Source organism: Parus major, chromosome 3, assembly GCF_001522545.3.
Source record: "Parus major isolate Abel chromosome 3, Parus_major1.1, whole genome shotgun sequence".
NCBI lineage: Eukaryota > Metazoa > Chordata > Aves > Passeriformes > Paridae > Parus > Parus major.
In genome coordinates, this window is record NC_031770.1 from 70,374,367 (window position 1) to 70,397,972 (window position 23,606).

Sequence of the window (23,606 nt, forward strand, 5' to 3'; positions counted from 1 at the left end):
GGGCCATCGCCGTCCTGTCCGGGCGGCGGGGAAACTTTTCCGCGGGCGCGGGGCAGGTGAGGGGCGCTCCTCCCGCGGGTGGGGGGCGGCGGCAGGAGCCGGCGGGGCCGCGGTGCCGCTCCACCGGCGGCGGCAGGAGGGCCGGGAGCCAGGCTCCGCTGTGGGGCTGCCCGGCCAGAAGAACGCGCGGTGCCGTCCCTGGTCTCCCGTTCCCTTGGGACGCTCCCCGGGACCGGGGTCTCCGCCTGCGCCCTGCCCTCGGGGCGCAGGGACGGGCTGCAGCTTTCGAAGTGGCTCTGTTGAGGGAAAAGGGACCGGTTGCTCGATTCTTTTCAATGTTTAAAAAGTGATTTTGACGATAATTTTGTATATAGGGTGGGTTTGGCGTCGGCGCGTTGCGGGCTGAAAGGAAGCGGCGGCGCGGGGCTGCGGGCCGGCAGCTGCGGTCCTGCCCTGGCTCGGGAGCGCTGGAAGCGCAGGGCAGAGCCAGCCCCAAGACGCTCACACCCTCGGCTCCGCTCCACCCGGGGAAAGGTGTTCTCACGGAGAGGATACTTTGTTGGCCGTGAAGAATGAAAATGTTGTTAAATTTTCTCGCGATTAAAGTGACTGAAGAGAGTACAAATTTCTATAGTTACTGACGCGTTTAATTGAATGGGGCTTGCCGCAAGGAGCGTATTGAAATACGTGTTTTCTTAAACCGCTTTCCTGTTCGTTCCTACTGCATTGTAAAAGAGGAAATTGGTAACTTAAACTGTTATTAACTCAGTTATAAACTACTCCAGTAGTTTGTCTTCAGCTCACAAAAGAATTATTGCCTAAAATCTCTATGCAGCTTCTGTGTTGTACGACCATAGAAAAGTAGTTTAAAGTTCTGCAGGTATAATTAATTTATTTTTTTTTAATTGCATTGACTGCAAAGTTATAGAAACACACATCAAGTAAAGATTTAAGCTCACTTGAATAAAGTTGACCAGTAAAGCTGTGGGATATGAATAATCTCAACGAAGTGGGTAAGGACACAAGTGGGACACTCAGCACTGTCCTGTATCAGCTTGGCTGACTGGTTCTTGTAGTAGAACCAAATGCTTTACAATTTTCTGCTATGTCTTCTGTGAATGTTGTTTAGGTATCCGTAAAATTCACACTTTTTTCAAAGTCATCTTGGTGTCTGAATGTTTGTGGACTAAATCTTTTGGGAAACCCTTTCAGAAATTTGGTCTCCTGTATAAAGCCGTCATTAAGTATAGCAAAATCCTAAAATAAGCTCATCTTGTTTATAGTCTGAGAATTTGTATTTTTCTGACCTAAGACCACCATGTTTTACTTTAACTTTCCATTAAGTTCATGTACAAAAAGTATTTTAATAGGCTTTTTTAAAAAACTACACTAATTTCAGTTAGGTTCAATATTAAAGAGTCAGTGTATTTTTCTTTTTATATAAATCCTCTTTTTTCCCTCCTGTTTGAACAACAAATTGTCTTGAGTTGTCAATCATCTGAATTTTCAATTTCTTGGTTTGGTAAATCTAAATCCTTATGATGGATATACACTGGATATTAAAAAAATGTTCTTTTAATGATTTGTCTTGTGCCCCAAAACACTTTCATTTCAGTTGATGCTATTTTATCCCAACTTTTCAAAATTATTTGACTGTGTTGGTTGTTTTTTTTTAAGTCCTGATACTAATGCATGTCTTTGCATTGAAGACTTAAACATATGACCGATTAGTCTTGTGCTATATTGATCCTTAGGAGACATAATTAAAGTTTTAGGGGCATAAATCTGTACTTTCAAAATTAATTTTTAGCTGTCTGAGGTCACAGAAAATAAAAAATGATAATTGCTTGCTCTTTTGTGGAACTGCAGACTTTCCCCTCCTTCTTCAGTATTATTTGTCCGCAGTAGATTCTAGGACTAAAGAATTCATCTAAAAAAATTACAGTGTTGTTGTTTTTTGACATTTTGGATATTTGTCTTTCTGGTGTTACCTGTAGACAAACACTTTATGTCACAGCTTGTAGCTCTGCCTGTCTGCCTTTTCTCCTGATCCTCAAAGCAGTCTCCTTAGTTGAAATTCAGAGCCCGTGTCTTAGTCTGTCCTTGTGTCATTCTGCAGATAGCATCAATCTATTTCTGTCAGCTATTAAATACCACCGTGATGGAGAAGTTCCCCATTTCTGCTGTTTCCAGTATATTAGGGAAGCTGTAATTATTGTTTGTAAGTAGTAAGTGAAGTTCAAAGGTATTCCTATAAAGACTTTGAGATAGTAAAGCTGATAAAAACTGGAGGTGGACAGATTTAAGTTCCTGGGTTCTAATTTAGGCAGTCTAGTAGGTAAGTCTGACTTTCAAAAGCATTGAACGACCTCTTACAACTGCGGAAGCTTTAAATCAAGGCTTGGAGAAACCCCTTCCCATTATTTCAGTTTATGGCTGGTGATTTGTTGTGTCAGTGTCTGTGAAGAGCAAGGGGAGCAGTGTTTTGGCTGGGCTGTGAGGAGAATGAGATTGTCAGGTGCTGTATATTTAATTCATTGGTTCACTGGGTTTCTGGTCTTCTAATGTATGATGCTTTAGAGCTGAGTCAAAATGGGCAGGCAGCCTCTATTCCCACAGTGGAGCAGTACAAAATTTTGCTAATAAAAAATATCAAGCATCTGGAAGGCTGCTTTGACCCGTGATCAGATGCAGCTGCAACTACTTCTTGCAGCCTCTTTTGATGTTGAGTTGAAGGACTTAATGGCTGGTTCTGTATCTGTGTGCGAGTTTGGTTGTCTTTACTTGTTCTTTTGGCATTTTATGTGGTGCCTTTACTGGCAGGTGACTGGGCAGTGAAAGGCTGAATATAGGTAGAAACTCAGGCAATTGTTTTTTTAAAAAGATCTAGAGATCCTGTTGTTCCAGTGTAAGGAGTTTATATTGTTTGGAAACAACAGGAGCACCAGATGAGCTGTGTGTAAGATGAGCACAGACATAGTTATCCAGTTAGCAATTCCCTCCTGTTTATGAGCGCGTTAAAATGCCAGTCCTGCAGCCTCGCACGGGCTCAGGCTCTGGCTCACTGTGTGAGTGCCTTTGTCAGGACAGTGAAACTGCTCTAATGGCTCTCAATGAACTCATGGCAAAGAGCTGAAAGAAAGCAGGAGTGTGTTTGGATAGGCCCGATGTTTGCTGACAGTTAATTGTGGAGTTTGACAAACCTCCCCATTTCAATTCATCTTTGTGAATAACTAATGTAGGAATGAAAAGAGGAAAGTGATAGCTTAAGAAATAAGCAATTTGTGTATTTTGGATTAGATTAGATATTTAGGATTAGATAATTTTTTTCCTTGAAAATCATTTCAATCCAGATGTAAATATACTACATCTGTGCTAGTGTTTGATCCTGCAGGATGCCTCTGCACATTCTGTAGCATACCTTAGCTATGACAGGCTCTCGGCATAGGAGATGAACTCTAAGAGAGGGCTGAGGATTTCTTTCTTCCCACTGCTTTCAGGGTTGAGGATTTCTTTCTTCCCACTGCTTTCAGAAGGGGTCTAAAACACTGATTAATTTTGAAAACTGTCCAGCTTGCTTACAGTCTATACACAGGTTAATCATGAGAAAATAATAAAAGGGAGGGATGAAGCAGCTCCAAATTTATTTCATAGGCCAAGAAACACTCAATTAACAGGGATGCTTCAGAGTATATATCAAGCCTGCAGGAAATAGAGTGTATTAACTGTGCCCCAAAATCATCTACTGAGCAGATGAATTACATGGCAGTTAGTGATGACACACATCAGGGACGTTCACTGTCTCTACAGAATTTAATTGAATGCAAATCCCGCTTCACTGTATGTTATGGAGCTTGTTTGCTCAGTGATGAACTGCATATAGCTCATTAATGAGACTCAAGCCCACGTCCATATAATTTCTACTGCTGTGGCAGACCATACATGCCTTGCTGGAATCAGGGCTCTCCTGTGTTTGACAGCAGACATGTCTAGGAGCAGTCGTGTTCCTTCAGCTGAGACCTGGTCTGGGTTGAGGATACTTTGTAGAGCTTGTAACACTGACTGCAGTTATCTGGAGAGACCAGCTTTTAGTATTCTAAAGATAGTGTGTTGAAATCTTCCAGTTTCTCCCTGTAGCTTGTTTTTAATAGTAATTTTTTGTTTCATGTTGGGCTTTGCCCACAGATATTTTTTTCTATTTAATCAAGGCAAAAGGTATATGTGCTATATTTATTACTGCAACAACAAAAGCATCTTATGTATATTTAGATTAGAAATAGTCTTTAGCTGTCTCATTTTCTCCAGGAGTTCCACACACAGTCTTGCAAGATTGTTCAAACTGTGTAGACCAAGTGATTTCCCTAAATGCCTGGCTGCAGACTTAGCAGTCTCTGTTTTGGTAGCTATGATTTTGGTGAAAGAGATAGCAAAGCACTACTGAACTATAGACCTAGCTTACCCTTTTAAAGCATTTATATATATATATTTCCATTAATGATAATGGAAAATATATCTGGAGAAGAGAGAAAATAATCCTAGAATGCATATGTATTTCTACTGTGTTTCAGTTTATTGCATAGTGAGTTTTTTTCTCCTCTTCTTGCAGGAGTCTCCAAGATGAATACTACAGCAATGAGCCCACTCACTGTTACCCCACTAGGTTTTGTTCCAGACTTCAAAAATTCCACTCTTGATTCTCTCAATGAGACTGCATGTGAAAACTGGAAAGAGATTCATCATCTTGTTTTTCACGTGGCAAACATTTGCTTTGCAGTTGGACTGGTCATTCCAACTACTTTGAATCTTCATATGATTCTTCTGCGAGGCCTGCTCACTGTAGGTAGGAGAATTGTTCTGGAGACAGAAATGTGACAGAAATGGCTGTGTTTGACCATTATGGAGCTGCTCCCTGCAGCTTGTGGTGAAATTACTGCCTTTATTCATGGCTGTTGTGCTCTTATGGCAGTGGTTTTGGTTTAAGACAGGATCTGTTTCGACCTTGATATACCTTTTCTAGAAAGATTATATAACTCTTGGCTATTAAAACCTACTGGAACTGTAATTTATAATTTCAAACCTGTGAAGATGTCTGCTTGAAAACAAGTGGACATAATTTACATAAGATGTAACTGGATGTTTAAAATCCACTTATTTCCAATCAGTTATGTCTGATCATTAAGACCTTTATTTTAGATTTCAAGTAAGTACTGGGACTGTGTACTTGCACAGGTGCATTGGCTTAGTGTGTCTGAGGTAGGTGAGGTTTTCCTTGAGAAGCTTGCTGTGAGCCCATGTGTTCTTTTAGTGTGGGTTCAAACATGTGGCACTTGTGGGTCACCAGCATTATTTTCATTGCTGATTTAGAAGTGCAGCTTTTCAATGGGGAGTGTATTATTCTGTGTTCTGATATCAGTCGTGTTTCTTCTACCACTGTAGGAATCTTGTGACACCAGAGTCTGACTTGAGAGGAAAACCTAAATTTGGCATGCTTGAGACTGAGCAAATGTGGTTTGATTTGTAACATTGCAGTCCCACAGCTACTTCAAAGCCTCTGTACCTTGTGTGGGACAAGATCCTTGTGATCAAAGGAGGAATAATGACTCATTGCAGTGTAAGAAGGATAAATCCAGCCCAACAAGTGCATGCTTAAGTATTTTTAAATGAGTGCTTATTGGCATTATAGTATGGGTCAATTTTATGATAGAACTGTTTGAATTTACAATTTGCATTTTCTATTTTATAGTTATTATAGGGTAACTTCTTAAAACAGACTGCACTGGTGACCAAGGGTCTGAGCATTGCAAGACCTTTTATCTTGGCTTTAAAAGCAAAAGGAGGTTTGTACTTGCCAAGCCTGCCATTTTGATCTGTAGTATTTTGAGCAGATAGGGAAGCAGAGTTTTGCAGGCTGGAGTGGCAGCAGGAAGCCAATTTACTCAGTGGGCAGAGTGAATAGTGAGGCTAAGGGACCTGTTCCCTTTGCTTTGGCCTGCCCCACCTCTGTGCTGCTCTGCAATATTGCTGCTCTTCGATACATCCAGACATCTTATCCTGCTGTGCCTTGCAGCCTAGCTAATAAGCTGATCCAAACTCACTATATTTTGATTTTTCTAATCCATATGTAAGTGCTGCCTCATCAGTTGAGAACCCAGACAGACCAGATAGTACCAAGTTCATTAAGTTGATGTCATCTTCAGGGAGAAAGGGGGTAAGAAGACTCATTTAGCACTGTCTCCTTTTTGTCTTTGCAGCAAACTTAAGGGGAACTACATCTGTGACCTCTCCAGCCATCTCTGTTGGATGGTAGGCTCACAGTTATCTGGGAGAGACTCACTAATACGTAATCCATCATTTGATAAATACTGTCTTTGTAGGCTGGAAATGGAATCCCTAATCATACATGATGCCTTATCTTTTAAAGCAAGTGTCATTATTCAAAGTAAGACAACTAAAAAAAAAAGAGTAAACATTGGGAAATTTTGTCTTTGATGCTACACAGGAGTATTCAGGTTCCCAATGTGACCTTGTCACATCAGCAATAATAGTTTCTTTTAATTTTCAAAAGTCTCTGCATATGACTTCAGGAAGTTTTTATTCAACTCTTCCTTGCTAATTAGATGTGAACATTCATATCTAGGCCTTTTTTTTGTCTAATTATTGCAACACAAATTTTTGTGAGCTGCCTGATTTCCCTCATCTCTTTTTTACTTCATTTCAGTAATGAATCCTCATGGACTGCACCTTTCTGCTTGCCCCATCCTGATGTGATTACTGTCATTTCAGTATTGCAGTCCCATGTAATAGGGCTGCAGTCTGTCAACCCACCCTCAGTGCCTGTTTGCAGCATTGCAGTGATAAGCTATTGTTGCATACCATCATCCAGAGAGCTTAACTGTATTAAAGTTTGTAGAATATATTGCTTTTCAGTGTAATTATACTCAGTGGACACATTCTTGGTAGTTTTCTAGAAGTGTTTATTATTTGGTGAAATTTAACTTCCTCCTCTTTTTTTTTTTTTTAACAGGATGTGCATTATTCATCATTTGGGCTACACTCTATCGTTGTGCCTTGGACATAATGATCTGGAATTCTGTGTTTTTGGTTGTCAACCTTTTGCATTTCATATACCTAGTGTATAAAAGAAGACCGGTATGTATAACAGCTAAATCTCAAAAGCAGCCTAGTTAGACGCAAGAAAAGGAAGTTTTGCCCATGTTTGTTGAGAAAAATCAATGGGTTAGTACACATTTTGAGTAGAATACTTTTGGATTTGGCACAAAATCACGCTCTGGATAGACTCTGGAAGTGTGCAACAACTTGTACCCAAAAAAACAGAGAAAACAAAACCTAACTGGAACTAAGCTCTTCACCAATTCAACACCACCTGTGCAAGAAATCAGCTAAGAAATCAGCTGGCAAGGCAGCATAAAACTTGACTTCTGTCTTGCCTAGGAAGTAGCTTATAACTAACTAGACTGTTACTAGACAATTGTAGATGTGTAGTAAATCTTTCTAGTTCTCACTGCTCTTGAAGAATCACCTTACTACTTAAAGGGTAACTTCTTCTTTAGTCAGTATTACTAATGCTGTTTTTTCAGCCTGTTCAATCCATTCATGTCACCACTGAGATGCAGCACATGATGAAACTGCATTGTATTTCTGCTGGGTAGCCATGGCCATGCTGTCCAGCACACACATAAATAGCAGTTGTGATAACAGAGAGCTAGTGAGGCCTGACTCTACCTACTCTGTAGGTGTCCACAGTTAAATATCCCATGCAGGTACTCTGGTTTCTAATATGGGATCAACTCATCTGCAGTTTTTTCAGTCCAACCAAATTAGCATGTTCTGTTTCCCTTCAAATCACCCCCTTCCACCACTACCAATTAAATTATTACCTTTAATAAATCATTACTTAATTTAATAAATAATACTTTAATAAATAATTACTTAATACTTAATTAATAATTACTTAAATTATTACCTTTTTAATAAATCTTGAGGCTTCTAATCATCTGTCAGATGGCACAGGAAATGGTCACCAAAGTCAGAAATTATTGCAAAAGGCAGAAGCGCTCAGCTGATAGAAACCCATTTCCCTGGGAAACCAAGCCTTTAAATTTAGCTGTATTTTAAAAGTGAATAAACATAGGTAATGGTCCTTGAGTTTGTACCCATCCAACCCTCTCCAAAAATCTAAAAAGGAGGTTATTGGTGAGTGAAAAGTGTAAATCAATACTGAATGAAGAAAGAAAATTTTGTAATTACAGTTGTCTACTAAAATCTGTGTTGGCATAGATTGGGGTACTTTGCACATTATAGATTTTATCCTTTTGAAGAGGCAGCAATTTTCACTAAATCCTCTAGTAAATTTGTTAGCAGAATTATTTGTAGGAGTTAGGTTAAGTGGCAGAAGTGATTGAAGTACTCCGTAGGTGGATACAAAAAGAAGGAATTGTGTAAGAACATGAAACTTGACTGATAAACTCAGTCACCAAAGTTGGTAAAAAATTCCATCTAAGAGAGGGAGGCCTGGAGCACCTGCCTTTAACTTTGGATTCTCTTTCTGAAGCCCTTGCCCACTGTCAGTGTAACCAGCAGAGAGCTGAGGAGGATGGCACTCCCATAAGCTCTGCACTGCTCACACTCTGGCTGGCAACCACAGCCTTATAAAAGGAGGCTAAAGGTTAAACTGCATCTGTCTACAACAAGTTGATAAATTGAGTACATGTGTTAAAAAAGGAAGAGGCTCTACCTACAGCAGTGTTCCTCCAATAGGGAACACCGATTCACCCAAAGATTACCATCAACTGTGCTATGTGACCTGTGCAGCTTAAAAGCTTAGCCAAAAATTAGATCTGTTAGCCTAGCCAGGTAGTGCTGTTTCTTTGCACATTAAGGCTTAATTTCAATAGTCTTCTTTCCACTGAGAAAGTACAGTATTTATGAACATTGCACGAAAAATGTTATTTAATTGCTGTAATATATAATATTTTCAGTAATTGTTAAAAAAAGTATGAATCTTTGTTACAAACCATGATCAACGAGCATCCTTGAAGTGATGCTTGATAGTCTCTTAGATAGATGTCTTTTGAGCTGTCTAACATGTTTTTTATGAACCCCAAGGCTGTTTTAAGTGTTTTTCCTACAGGAGGACAAAGAATAGGAAAAAAATGTAAGACTCTTAGGAGCTAATTTTTGAATGAAATTTTCTCTCTGCAGCTATTGTATTGCCCATCTCAATCAGTTTTGGTAATTATCACAAAAGATCTTTCCTAGGAAAGAAAGGAATGGCAGAATAATTACAAGTTAGTCATATTGCAAAATGAATAATTGATATGTTCAGTTGTTAAATATTTATTTTATTAAATGAAGCATGCAAAATCACAGTGAGTTTCTTTTCTTACCAGAAGATTATTTCAGTGGTTTTGATTCCTTGGAGCTTTACAAATTTGGCTTTTTTCAGTCAGAGTGGAAGCTGAGTCTAATCAGTCTGACTCGGAGTTCTGGCAGCATCCCAGATTATTTCAACCCCTGCTGAACAAAACATTACACCTACCCATATGGCTTGTTTGGAATATGACCCACAAGCATGACTGGAGGAGCAGTCAGCTGTGCTTGGGAAGGGGGAAAGGTCTGCTATAAAGGAGCCCATCTAAAGCACAGCTACAGCCTGCAATCTGATCAGTCTTTAAGAAAGTGGCTACACCTGCCTTCACCTCAAAGTATTGCACACTAGAGGAAGATCAGGAGATGTGAACCATGTGCTAGTTGAGTGGCTGGATTAACACTCCAGGGCCAAAATATGCCCTCATGTCTGTGTGCCTGGGTTTGGGTTTCAGGAGTCTTGGGAGCTATGTAAATTCTTTTTTTTTTCAGATGAAAACATATTTCTTTAAGTTGCAGTGGTCATGTATAGGAAGAGGTACAAATTAAATTGGTACAGCTGTTAAAAATGAAAGAGTTCCTAGAGAACATGATTGGTAAAACAGTCATCTAGCTTTGTGGGTATATAGAATATATTTTTAAATCAAACAGCTCAGGACAATCCATAACATAATTCAAGAGAAATTGTATGTTTGTTTTTAATCCTTGTTTTGTCTGTGTAGATGCCCTCTGAGGGATTAAAGATTGTGGCATAAGAAGCATACAGGAAATTCAAAACCTGGATTTCACGAGTGCAGTTGCTTGTGGAATATTTAACTAGTAATTGATTCAATGTGAAACCAGTGTAACTTTAGGTCAGGTGATGCACTAGACATAGTAAGTCCACAAGTCCTGATGTCACACAGCCGCAAGAGCTGATGTCCCTGCAAGGGCAATCCTGATAGTCTTGGAATAAGGGGTGATAACTGAGAGAAGTGTGTGAGGAGCAGACGATGCAAATGCTACTCCTTTCTTCAGGAAGGAGAACCCAGGGGCCTGTAGCCTGGTCAGCCTCATCTTGATGTCTGAAAAGAAGGAATAGATAGTCCTGGAAAACATTTCTATGTGCATGAAGCACAAGATGGTAATGAAGAGTGGTCAGCAAGGATTTACCAAGGGGAAGTCAGGCTTAACCAACCTGATAATAGATGGATAAGAAACAGATGGAATGGTCACCTCCAGAGGGTAATGGCCGAAGGTTCAGAGTCCTGGTGGACTTCAGTGACAAGTGATGTCCTTTTTGGGTCTGTATTGGAACTGATGCTATTTACTGTCTTCATTAATGACACAGACAAAGGGATTGAGTGTACCCTCAACAAGTTTACAGATGACATCAAGCTGAGTTGTCTGACACTCCTGAAGGACGGGATTCCATCCAGAGGGACTCTGGCAGGTTTGAGAAGTGGGCCAATGGAAATCTCATTAAATACAACATGACCAAGTGCAAGGCGCTGCACCTGGGTTGGGGCAACCCCCACTATCAAGACAGGCTGAGGGGTGGACAGATTGAGAGCAGCCCTACAGAGAAGGACTTGGGTGTGGATGAGAGGCTGGACATGACCTGGCAATGTGCACTCACAGCCACAGAAATCCAGTTATATCCTGAGCTGCGTCAAAAGCAGTGTAGCCAGCAGGGTGAGGGAAGTGACTGCTCTGAAGAGATTCCACCTGGAGTGCTCTGGGGTCTTGAGAACAGAGATAGAAGAGTTGCTCTGTGAGGAAAGGCTGGGAGAATTTGGGTTGTTCAGCCTGGAAAAGAGAAGGCTTTGGGGTGGCCAGACTACAGGCTTCCAGTACTGGAAGGAAAAGTACAAGAATGGAGAGGGACATTTTACAAGGGCATGTAGCAACAGGATAAAGGGGGCATGGTTTCAAACTGAGAGTAGGTTTAGGTTTGATATTAGGAAGAAATTCTTTACTGTGAAGGGGGTGAAGCACTGTAACAGGTTTCCCAGAGAAGCTGCACACTCACAATCCCTAGAAGTGTTCATGGCTGAAGCTCTGATATTACCTGGTCTAATAGAAGATGTCCCTGCCCATGGCAGAGGGGGTGGAACTGGGTGATCTTTAAGGTCCCTTTCAACCCAAGCCATTCTATGATAACCTTCCATGATGAAATGATTGGCCAGATAGCTGAGAATGGTGAATATCCTCAACCTTAATTTCTGTAGGGTTTTTAACACTGTCTTGTATAAAATCCTGATAGAGGATCTGTTGAAGTGTGGCCGGGATGAGGACACCATGGATTGAAATCTGGCTGAATGGCAGGGCTCTGAGTGTGGTAATCAGAGGTAAGAAGTCCAGCTGGAGCTGTGCACTACACATTCGCTAGTGCGTGGTGTGTAACCTTGGGGCCAGTGCTAGTCCAGTGCTGTTTGACATCTTCATTCATGATCTGAGTGGTGGGGCACGTGTGAACCCTGATGACACAAAATTTGAGGAGTGGTTGATAGGCCAGGAGGTTGGGAAACCTCTGGAGGGGCCTCAGCAGGCTGGAGAAATGGACCAACAGGAACCTCATGGAATTTAACAGGAAGTGTTGTGGAGGACTGCACCAGGGGAGGAATAACCCCATGCATCAGCATGTGCCACCTACTGACCTGCTGGAAGGCAGCTTTGTAGAAAAGGACCTGCAGGTCCTGGAGGAAGAGTTGAACAGAAACTTGCCTCTTTGTCTTCTTTTCTGCCATTCTTTCTTGGTCGTTTTTCCTTATTCTCTCTTCTATGTATATTTTTTTTATTTTTATTTTTTTTAATTATCTGGTGCTTATTGTTCTAATTTGTCTTCCTCATGGCAAATATGCAGGCTTTATTCAGGCTGCCTCTGCTTTCAGGAAGGCTGTAATATTGTCTCATCCCCTGCTTCCTTCATCCAGGGAAGGCTTCCAGGCTTAGGATTTCAGCCAACATCCTTTCCCTCATTGCTGCTGCCTCAGTTTGGGTGGGCTCTTAGATGTGGGATGTTCAGCTGGCAATGTTTTTTGGGGTTTTTTTTTCCTCCCTCATCACATGTGGTTTCAATATAATTGGTTTGTTTTTCAGGACTTGCTTTTCTACTGCAAGTAAGCCAAGAAGCTCAGGGATGAGAGGGGCTCCCAGGAGAGCCACAGCTAGCCACAGTGATGCATGCATGCAGTGTGTGAAAGACAACCTCTATTTTTTTTTCTTTTCCTATATAATTCTTGCCCAAGTACTATTCACTGTTTCATCAACAGACATCTCAGAAGACTCTTGTGTGAGATGTAATGTGCCACTTGGATGGAACAGCATTCTAAAGCACCAGTGTGCCATCCTGGCTCATTTTAGATAAGGTTTTGGTCACGCTGTCATAGGCAGTGTTTGTGGATAGACATCACACATTTACCACTTCTTTCCTTGCTTAAGTATCATGAAGCCAACGATGTCCCTCTGGCAGGTGTGCAGTCTTACCTGTTTTTAACTAAAGCATCTGTGGTTGTTGATGTCTCTTGTTTTTCCAATCTAGATCAAGATAGAGAAGGAGCTCAGCAGCCTCTACAAGAGAATGTTTGAACCTCTCCATGTGCCTCCAGAGCTCTTCCAAAGACTAACTGGACAATTCTGCAACATTCAGACTTTGAAGACAGGTCAAGCCTATGCAGCAGAAGATAAAACATCAGTTGATGATAGGCTAAGCATCCTGCTGAAGGGGAAGTAGGTTCTATAAAAACTTGGGGACAGTCGTATGCTTTGTGTCATGGTTGAATAAATTACAAAATGGTTGAGGTTGCAATTGTTTGTAGTATGTTAAGGTCTGTAGTCAAATAGTCTATTCTTAAAGACTGTTTTGTGACACCATTTTCAGGTGACAGTGATATCTCTTACTGGGAGCAGATTGTGTATCCTCTTACATGTGCAGCTGCATGGATTTTAGTGGGAATTCTGTTTGTGTAATACCAAAGGCAGTGTCTTGCAAAATAAGTAAGATATTTGTTTGAGTCTTAGATACCCTAGTTGTCTCCTCAGTCCATTCTCAGGTTTAAAGGTTAAAAAATATGGTTCATGAAGGAAGTGTCTCTCCAGTCAGCTTTAAAACAGCAAGCCTTTGGAACTGATTCATTGCACTTGTACCTACAAGTAGAGAGGGGCAGATGCACTGCCCAGAGGCAGACAGAATCCAGGTGAGAAAGGGTAAAATATATGCCCACAGCCAAGCTGTAATCTCTAAACACATGCTAAACTCTGACCAATATTTTAACCAGTTTCTGTTGACAGCAACAGAGATGTCAGGCTTCATTGTTTTTCTTATTCATTACCACAAAGCTACTTATCTAAGGGAATTCTGATTCTGGTCTGGCTGTGTAACACGACCTTTTTCCTACTGAATAACAGTGTTTGGTGGATACATGCCATCTTCATCAATTCTCTATTTGTCTCTATTTGTCTGGCAGCCTCTTCTGCTTGGAATCAGTTAGGCAGAAAACAAGGTAGCTCTGGGAGTTATGCTCCAGAAGATGCACATTTATTCCTGCTATCTTCTGCTTTACCATTGACAACAGTCCTACCTAAACTTTGATTGAATTAATCAGCCCCCACGATTTTAAAATGTTGTTTCATACATTTTTATTTCCAGAATGAAGGTGTCTTATCGAGGCCATTTTCTGCATAATATTTACCCCTGTGCCTTTATAGATTCTCCTGAATTTCGATCGACACAGATGAACCGGGGTGAGAAATTCCAGGTACACTTTGTTTTGAATGCCATTGGATATGAGTGAGACCATGGTGAGACCATTATAAAAATAGATCAATTATAAAAATATCTCACCAATGGTGAGACCATAATAAAAATAGAGTACAAATTTGATCAACGGTGAACTATTTGACTTGCATAATTTTGTTATCCTTCTAGTATCAGTGTTTGAAGATGGACCATATCAAGAGTAACTTTTAAATGCTGAAAAACAGTATTAGAATGGTGTGTATTGGGCAGTCTGGCTTTTGCTATTCTGTTCTCTTTTACTGTTTCCAAGTTTCTTTTGTGTTAAGACTTTGTTCAGGACAAATAATTTAAGAGGCAGTTTTGATGGAAAAAGATGATTTGAACAGGTCTCATCACTGGTTCAAAAAGAGAAAAGAGAAAAAGAACTACTGTAATAATGCAAGTCTAAAAGTTCAGGCACTAGTAATTAGAAATTGGTATTTATAAAAGTGTATTAATACTTCTGTCATTTTGCAATTTTGTTAAAGCAAGATGAGCTGAAAATTATCTCAGTATTTTGAATAAAAATATTCATATGGGGAACAATAAGGGTATATTCCTCTAGCAGTGTAATTATGCTGGTATGCTAAATATATTTTATTATAGTTATGGAGTGGGTGGGATACTTTTAGAGAAGGGTGTTTTTCCCCATAGAAATGGCTATTTTGCTACTCTTACTTGATGTTCTTCAGCTAGGTATGTGTAATAATGACTGGACTGTGACTGGTACATCCACACTGATACTGTGGCAGAAGGGGAGGGAGGCAGAGCAGTGCAGACTCTAAAATCAGTGATTGATGTCATATGTTCCAGTCAAACATTGGGCTTAGAGCCAGGGGGAGAGACTTGTCCAGATGCATTCACTTTGCAGCAGTGAGGCCTCCCACAGCCTGGCTGCCCTCATGGCACAGCCCCTTTCCCCTGGAAGCAACTGGATAGGAATCAGTCCCTCTCAAGGGAAAAGGGTCATGCCTCAGCTTCTGCCTGCCTTAGAAGTTATTTAATCTGGAGCTGTGTACATCCTTTATTCGTGTGTTCTGCTTGTTACTGCCATGTGAGTGCCGGCAGCCTCCCTGTTTCAACAGCGCAAGGATTCAGTCTTAAGGACCCCATCTGCTGGCAATGCTGGCGAATTCTTCCTCAGCCTCCCTGGGCTTATGTTACAGTCTGTGGAGTTAAAAGTCCATGGATATATGACATTTTTCCATAGTTTCTACGACTTAATGGATTTTTATTTTTTTTTTCCAGGATGTAATGTTATCTTGAAAAAGCAGAGAGCACCTGATTTTGATTTATTCATAGATGCCTGACTCCCCCTTGAAAAACAGGCCCCTGGGTCTGACCAGTGTGGGTTTTGGTGAGGCATTGCCCTCTGCTGGAACAGGGGGATGAACTTGGCAAGTCCATCCTCTCCCATGAGAGGGGGCAAGATCCCCTGCAGCTACCCAAAACTGGATTATCAATAACTGAGCAAACAATCTTGGCTCAACTCAACACAAGGTTGTACTTGTGGGATCAGCAGGGCTGACAGTTAAGAGGAAGATGGAATTATATTTTTTTTCTTTTATATCACTAAAAACTCTTTGATGTAGACCTTTAGGTGATAAAAGTTTTTTCTATTTGGTGACAGTGATGTAAAATAAAACCAAGCTATATATAGGCCTACTGCAAGTACTTGCCATCGCCTTAGGACTGACTTCACATATAAATTTCCTTTTACATAAATGTGCTACAGTTTGGGAACTCATGAGGGACTTTCCCCTGTTTATTGTCCCCCAGTTTTTATTAAAACAAACTGGCTACACATATCAGTTAAAAATATAATGATAATAAATAGCTGAGAATTTTTACATTTGTAAACATCACATTCATAACAAAGGGATACCAAAAAGCTTTATGGCTTTAAGAGTTATTTTAACTGGAGTCACAAATAAAATGATATCACTTCTTTTAAAGCTTATTTAAGTTTGCTCATCTTAAAACATTTTTAAATGTGCTAATTCTGAGCATGTATTTTTTTTCAGGTCACCATTATTGCAGATGATAACTGCAAGTTCCTGTGCTGGTCCAGGGAAAGGCTGACTTACTTTCTGGAGTCTGAGCCATTTCTTTATGAGATCTTTAAGTACCTTATTGGCAAAGATATTACAAATAAACTTTATTCATTGAATGACCCAACCTTAAATGACAAGGTAAAAAACTTTAAGTTTTGTTTGGGAGTTTTCCTCCAACATACAAGTAAATGTGTTTTTCCTTTAATTTTAAATGCTCTTAAAGTACCATATTTTAACCTGCTGGCCATCAGCTGCTGATTGCACACTTGTGGCCTTTTAGTGTCAAGGTGTGAGTCAGTACAAGATTTCTGTCAGCAGCAATATTTGTTAAAGTTAGCACAGTAATGCACAAGAAAGATGAGTAACTGAGATTCAGAACTAATCAGCTTGTGGAAATATTTCTAGCTAACTGTTAGACATGCTGGCCAGTGGTTAAAAAGATGTTTCTCACTGGATATCCTTTCTCACTAACAAATTAATGCCTTTGTAGAAAAAAAGCTTCACAGTTTTTTTCTTAAAAAAAATAAAATTCTTACAGGGGGCAAACAGTTATGTAATACTGATTGCTGGGAAGAATAATATCAATGTGTCTTTGAGGGTTGCAAATGCAAGAAAAAAGCAAACATTATGTTGATAGGAGGCAGTGTAATGAATCCACTGAATGCATATGAAATACATATAAAACATAAATAAATATAATTACATATTAAACATTAAGTGGTCTGAATATAACTCATTTATTGCCTGTAGATGGAGTTTTAGGTGTCCTGGTAAGTGGTCTGGGTGTACTCATGGGTATATGAACTATCTTGGTTTAGTTTCATTTTGTCTCTTTATTTATTCCTTATCACAATTTCAAAGAATTAAAAAATCCAACAGATTTTGCCCCTCTTTTGACTTAACATCTGCACACTTTAACTTCAGTTTGTACCAAGTCTTTGTTTTAGTTGCAGTAGTCACATAAATTTAAGATTATTTTAGCTGGTTTTTATAGTATGTTTTGAAACTGTATGTTGTAAAAATTGAGTGAGCATTTGGGAAATTTGTAGTGTCTTTTTATTATTCCTAAAATAAAAATCCTGTTGCATGAGCTCTTCCTGCATAACTTGGCATGAGAACTGTCAAATAAATTCTTGATTTTCCCACTGCCAGTACTCTGTGTGCATATCACCTCTCACAAGCTTCACTTTCAAATATAAATATTATTGGTGTCTTTGATGACTTTTAATGGGTGTCAATGTCATCAGAAAATGTTGTGGTTGACTTCTTGTACATAGAGGACTACTTAAATTAATTGAGTATTGATTATTCATATTCAAGGTGGTAGTAAAATTGATAAAACTATCAATTTTTTGTTGGAAAACAGAAAAGTAGTAATTTATTTTGTAAGAAAACTCGTGATTTTCTCTTGCCTAAGTGGGCTTTCACTAGTGTTGGGAAAATAGTCATTCCTTTCTGCATGAAATAGGGTACTAGTTCCTGCCTTTTAAAATTCAGTGAAGTGGAGTTTTCCATTATAGTCCTGTCATTGATTGCTACCTTTCACATATACCTAAAATAGCATTTTGATTTGCAGTAATGCCTAACAAGGTACAATGTATGCCTTCATATAAGTGTTAGAGTATAAAGGCTTCTCAGGAAGGCTACTCAAAGCAAAGTGAAAGCTCCTCAGACCATTTGACAGGGATAAGATAATGTTTACCTGATGCATTTACTCTGCAGTAAAACCAAAACCCAATGGGCAGGAATGACATTCACCACTTTTCTAACAGGACGGAATGAAAAGCCAGGAAAATGAACATGTTTCTGTTAAGGTATAAATTGCCTCTATATATAGCATGTTGTTTTGTTTAGCAAGGAGGACCAGCTTCATCATAAAGACTACATTTAATTGCAGAGCATCATGTTTAAATAATGAATTACCGGATAATAAACCCCAAGCTTTCTGTAAGAAAATACATGAAAATTTCAGTACAAAAGAGATTTGAAATTGAATAATTAATATGCAGTTTCATACTTGTCAATGTTCCAATTCCAGTATATTCCTGGCATTTTCTATTGTCATTTAAATTGATTTACACTGCATAGAGTCTTCTTCTATAACAATTTTCTTGTGTAATCATGGCTGAGACCAGAGCGTCTATTACAAGGCAAGTAGTAATTTTCCATTTTTATTTTAATTTGCTTGATATCTTTTTTTAAAGTAATTTTTTTTTTTCTTTTTTAGGCTTCAAAGAAGATTGATCGACAGCCCAGCCTTTGCTCTCAGCTCTCCGTGATGCAGATGAGGAACAGCATGGCCAGTACCAGTGACAGCGAGGATGGCTTGCAGATGTTTCTTCGTGGGACTTCCTCTGCATCCTCTCTTCGTGAGTGCTCAGAGTGGTTTGTGCCAGTTTTGAACACGGCTCTGGCTGACCATTAGAGACTACTGCAGAACTCCTGTTGCCCTCTGTGGGAGCAGACTGTAGCTTTTTGGGTGCTGCTGTGTCAGCTAAATGAAGGGACCTAACTATAGGGCCGTCATTAGATGTATGAGGCTTTGTGTTCTAAATGAAGATACTTCATGCACATACTGGAAAAAAACCCCAGCACTTGTAGAAGTAATCTTTGGCATGATGTTTATGTTTAGACATAATGTGGAATGTTTATAGTAATGGGGCATAACTGAAGGTACAGTAGTATGTCCTTTGGTCTGTCACTGCTGCTTGTAGAAATTAAAAACCCAAACAAAACGTTTTCCCTCAGCAACTTGTTCTATTTTTCCTCCTGAGATAGTTTGTATTGCAGGGTCTGGAGGAATGTGGTATACAACCAATATTTTGATGTCACCTGGAAAATCTCCAAGTATCCTGTCAGGCTCTCTGCTGTGCTTTGTATGACAGGAGTAGTAGAGAACGGATGAAGTGAGAGAATAAACCATGTCTGACCTTTTTGCTTCTATTCTTTTAATTTATTCCTTTATGAAAACATTCTAAATTATTCTTTCTGGGCTTTTGCTGTTTGTTTTTAGTTCATCTGAATCTAAGCATCAACATTAGCCTGAATTCTGAAAGCAGTGTTTGAATAAAAAAGCCCCAGAGGATGCTCTATTTTTGCATTTGGCATAAGCTGTTAGTTTAACAACATTTAAAAGGATCATATAGGATTATTTATTTCAATTTTGGAAATACTATTTTTAGTAATTAGGATTCAAATATATGAGAAAAAAACTGCCAATTATTTGTTATGGTTAAAGTCTCTGCTAAGAAGAGGAAATGTTTTCAAATATTTGCTTCTTTCTGTTTAATTATCTGTTTTCCATTGTGTTCCTCACAGTTTTCATCCAGTAACACCTTCAGACCTGGAGAGCTTATCTGGTTTTACTCCTTAAAATTGCTATAGTCTGCATGCCCAGACATGTGGAAGCAAAAGCCCTACTGGTGCTTCATCCTACTAGAACACCAAGGGTGACACCTGGGATATAGTTTGATGAAAATTCCAGTATTGTTTTCTTCTTTTCCTCCATTCCCTGCAAGGACATTCAGAATCACAGTACCATTGAGGTAGTAAGAGACCTCTAGACACCATCAGGTCCAGCCTCATGTCCAAAGCAAGATCAGCTAGAGCAGGGCCATGTCCAGTCAAGCTTTGAACATTTCCAAGCTGGAAGATTTTCCAGCCTCCCTGGGCAACCTGCTCCAGGGACTTACCACCCTCATGGTGAAAAAATTTCCCTTATTGCAACTCATGCTTGTTCTCCTTCTTTCTTTAGCACATGCCTCTGAGAAGAGTCTCTCTCTTCTGTGTTGCCTTCCATTAGGTAGCCAAAGACAAGAGTCAGATCCCCTGGGGGCCTTCTGTTCCTAGGGCTGAACACACCCAGCTCCTGCAGCCTCTCCATCCCTGCTCCAGCATCCTCTGGCCATCTGGGCTGCACTCCACTGCTCTCACTCCATGTCTTTAAAACTGGACACAGCACTCCAGATCCTGTCTCACAATTGCCAGAGAGAGGGGATTAAGCTTTCATTGACCTGCTGGCTATGCTCTTGCTTATATGGCTCAATATATGGATGGCACACTTCACTGCGGGAGCACTCTGCTGACTCACGTTCTATTTTGTGTCCACCAGGACACCCAGGTTTGTTTTTGCAAAGCTGCTTTCCAACCAGCTGGGGCCTAGGCTGTAATGCTGTGTAGGTGTGTCATGTCCCAGGTTCAGCAATTTGCCTTTCATGAGCTTGCAGTTTTTTGTCAGTTCTTCTCTCTTTTTCTTTGGCCTGTCAGCAGTTTCCCTCACTACCTGTCTGTGAACCTGGAAGGAGTGCATTCCATCCCATCAACCAGGTCATTCATATCTTGAATATTATAGGCCTTGGCATTGGCCCTCAAGAACACTGCTGGTAACTAACTACTGACAACTGGATTTTGTACTGCTGTTCACCACTCTGTGAACTTGGCAGAACAGCAGATTTTCCACTGAAGCTGTAGTCCGTCTGTTCAGTCTGTTTCTTACCCATTTGTCTGGAAGGACTCAGTGGCAGACTGTGGAGGGCTACCACCCATGTAAGCAACATCCACTGTACTCCATTCATACACAGAGCCCATCATCTCACCACCAAAGGTGGTCAGTGTGGTTGGATGCAATCAGCATCTATAATGGCTTTCCCAGTCACCTTCCCATCCCTTATGTGCTTGGACATGGCTTTCAGGAAGACAAGCTCCATAATCTTCCTGGGATATGAATTTAGACTGCTAGACCTGTAGCTCCCTGGGTGTTCCAGCCTCCCCTTCATTAAAATGAGTGTGATGTTGGCATTTTCATTTGTCTCCCCTGACTGCAATTATCTTTCCAAGATGATAGAGGGGTCCTTGCAATTTTATCAGCCAATGCTTGGCAACTTTGGATGCAGCCCATGGGGTTCCACAATCTTGTGTTCACCCTGTCAACTTAAGTTGTTCCTAGCTCAGTCCAGGGTTCCTGTCAGTCAAGCATCACTCTGTCTCTGCCACTGGATGTAGAGCCCTAGCAGGCCTCAGACAAACCTCTAAAGTAAAAAAAAAACAAAACAAAAAAGTTACTGAATATCTCAGACTTTTTCATCTTCCTGTGTCCTGTGCATCACTGAACTCTGGCCTCACAGTTACCCTGGTCTTTCTTTTGTTGCTAATTTATTTCTAGATGGCTTTCTTGCTGCTCTTCACTAGATCCAGGTCTTGCTGAGGTTTGGCTTCCCTCATTTCATCACTGCATGCTTGGGCCATTGTTCTGTATTCCCTCCAAGGAACTCGCTCCCACTTACACTTTGTGTGTGCCTGCTTGAGATCTGTCAGAACTTTCTTGTTCATCTATGCCAGACTTGCTCAGCTTTCTGTGCACTGGAATGGACTGTCCTTGTGTTTTGAAGAAGATATTCTCCAAGATCAACCATCTTGGGTCCCTTTGCAGGCTATGTCCCATTAGTTCCTGCCAAGTAAAACCCTGAGCAAGCCACAGCCCCCTGTCCTTTAAGGCTGTAATTCTACTATTTGTCTTGCACATGACTCAGTATCTTGAATTCCACCTGTTCCTGGACACTGCAGCCAAGATTACCAGCAGCCTTCAGCTCCCTGATGAGTTCTTCCTTGTTCATCAGTGACAGGTCCAGCAGAGCGCCTTCCCTAGTTGACTCGTCCATCACTTGCGCGAAGAAATTGCCTGCTGCGTTCCAGAAATCTCCTGGACTGCTTGCTCCCAGCCCTGTTGCCTTTCCACCAGATACAGGGGTGGTTAAAATTCCCCACGACAATCAAGGCCTGTGATCCACTTGCTGAAGGACTGCTGCCTTCTACTTGCTCTTGTTGATCAGGCAGCCTGTCGCAGATTCTCCTGTGTTGGTCTGTTCTCTGATCGTTACCTTTGAACCCTCGAGTGGCTTTTCACCTGTTCTACACACAGCAGAGTTCCATGAAATTGAAGCCACTCTTTTGCATAGAGAGCCTTTGGGTGAATTTGCACACTCATAAAAAAATTATAAAACTGTGTTTGTGCGATTAGTTAGAATTCAAATGTCTCAGGCTTAGCAGCAAAACTCTTACACCAGTATTTCAGCTTTGGGAGAAAGTAATTGAAATGCATGACAAAGTTCAGCTGTAATTGTATAAATCCCCGTGATGCATTTGTGCTTAGCACATACTTGATAAATACACTTTTCTCTGTTGTCCTTTTCCTTGGTTGTGTACCTTTTTTTCGGTATACAGGGTGTTCTTTCCCCAAGACAGAAGGGTTTATGTGTCTTTTATGTTCTGAAATTCCTCAGCCCAGTTGAGGCATCAGCCTCCCAAGTCCAATACTTTCCCTTACTTTTGGGGAGGCAGAGGGATTGCCCCTACACCAGTGCAACACACAACATGGGAAGTATTGTTATTTATTTCTTTGTGTTTTGATTTTGAAATTTCTGACGTCTGAAAAAGGTTTGTTCATTTCCTTGAACTGTAATGCTTCAATCTTCGTTTTTGCCAAGATAGCTTGTTAATTATTCCTGGGTACTGTCATTGCCAATGATGGGGCTGCTGCCACTTAAAGATTTGTATTTAGTGCGGATTGTGGCCATGCATGCCCTTTTTTTGAGATCACAGGGAAAACAGAAAAAAATAATCTGCCATTTATGTTGCCACTGCTGTATTTCCAAAAATCTTCTGCTGGGTGTTCTCAATGCAACAGTCAGGGTATTGTCTGTTTTTTCAAAATTTAGTATAAGGCACATTCTGAGGTTTACAGTTCCAGTGCTGATCCCTGGATCTTCCTTCTACAGGCACACATTTGTTTATTTAGAATAAATAAACACAATCAAAAATCCCCAAAAGATTTTGTGAGAAACATATGGAAATGGCAGTTTTATTTTTTTTTATTAGAATAAAAAAATGAATGAAGGGAACTTCATTCAATGTGTGGGAACTCTACAGGAATACTGTTTTTTCATTGCCAGGTGATTGTTGTGTGGACAAAAGCCTCCTAGTCCAAATATAATTTTTGACTCCCATAATGCAAATTAGTTTTCTTGTCCTAATTTCCATGTTCTTGAAAAAAAATGAGCATTTATACTTTTTATAATCCCATCTTTTAAAATTACACTTGTACCAGTGCTATAAATGATACGCTTTGACTCATTTTCTCAAGAAATTAATATTAATCCTTTTTCAAAGTGTTCAGTAATAAAAGCGTTAAAATTACTAACCAGTAGCTCCCAAACTACAATTACTAACAAAAGTATGTTTTGAATTTAATTAATTAAGAAACCAAACTAACTGTTTGCTTTTATATTAAGGAAATAACCAACAAGAGTTCTATAATGCTTACGGAGTGAGTCGTTTGCAGCATGATGTTTTCTGTTGATAACATCACATTAACTCAGCAGGCATCCTCAAAAAGGTATTAAAGTGGGGTT

General features: G+C 40.1%; 1 protein-coding gene across 4 annotated transcripts in view; it reads left to right on the forward strand.

The window, feature by feature from the left end:
• BVES (blood vessel epicardial substance) overlaps positions 1–23,606 on the forward strand; it is a 28,090-nt gene that overhangs the window by 583 nt on the left and 3,901 nt on the right. For 2 of the 4 annotated variants that reach the window (XM_019006062.2, XM_019006064.2), the window contains exons 2-7: positions 4,607–4,840; positions 7,025–7,149; positions 12,911–13,098; positions 14,018–14,126; positions 16,171–16,338; positions 18,428–18,569. In XM_019006062.2, the coding sequence (XP_018861607.1) occupies positions 4,618–4,840; positions 7,025–7,149; positions 12,911–13,098; positions 14,018–14,126; positions 16,171–16,338; positions 18,428–18,569 (955 nt within the window). In that variant the 5' untranslated portion in view covers positions 4,607–4,617. Of the gene's footprint in view, positions 1–6; positions 57–4,606; positions 4,841–7,024; positions 7,150–12,910; positions 13,099–14,017; positions 14,127–16,170; positions 16,339–18,427; positions 18,570–23,486; positions 23,591–23,606 lie in introns of those variants that run through there. The other 2 variants (XM_019006063.2, XM_015622551.3) reach the window with 2 other exon arrangements.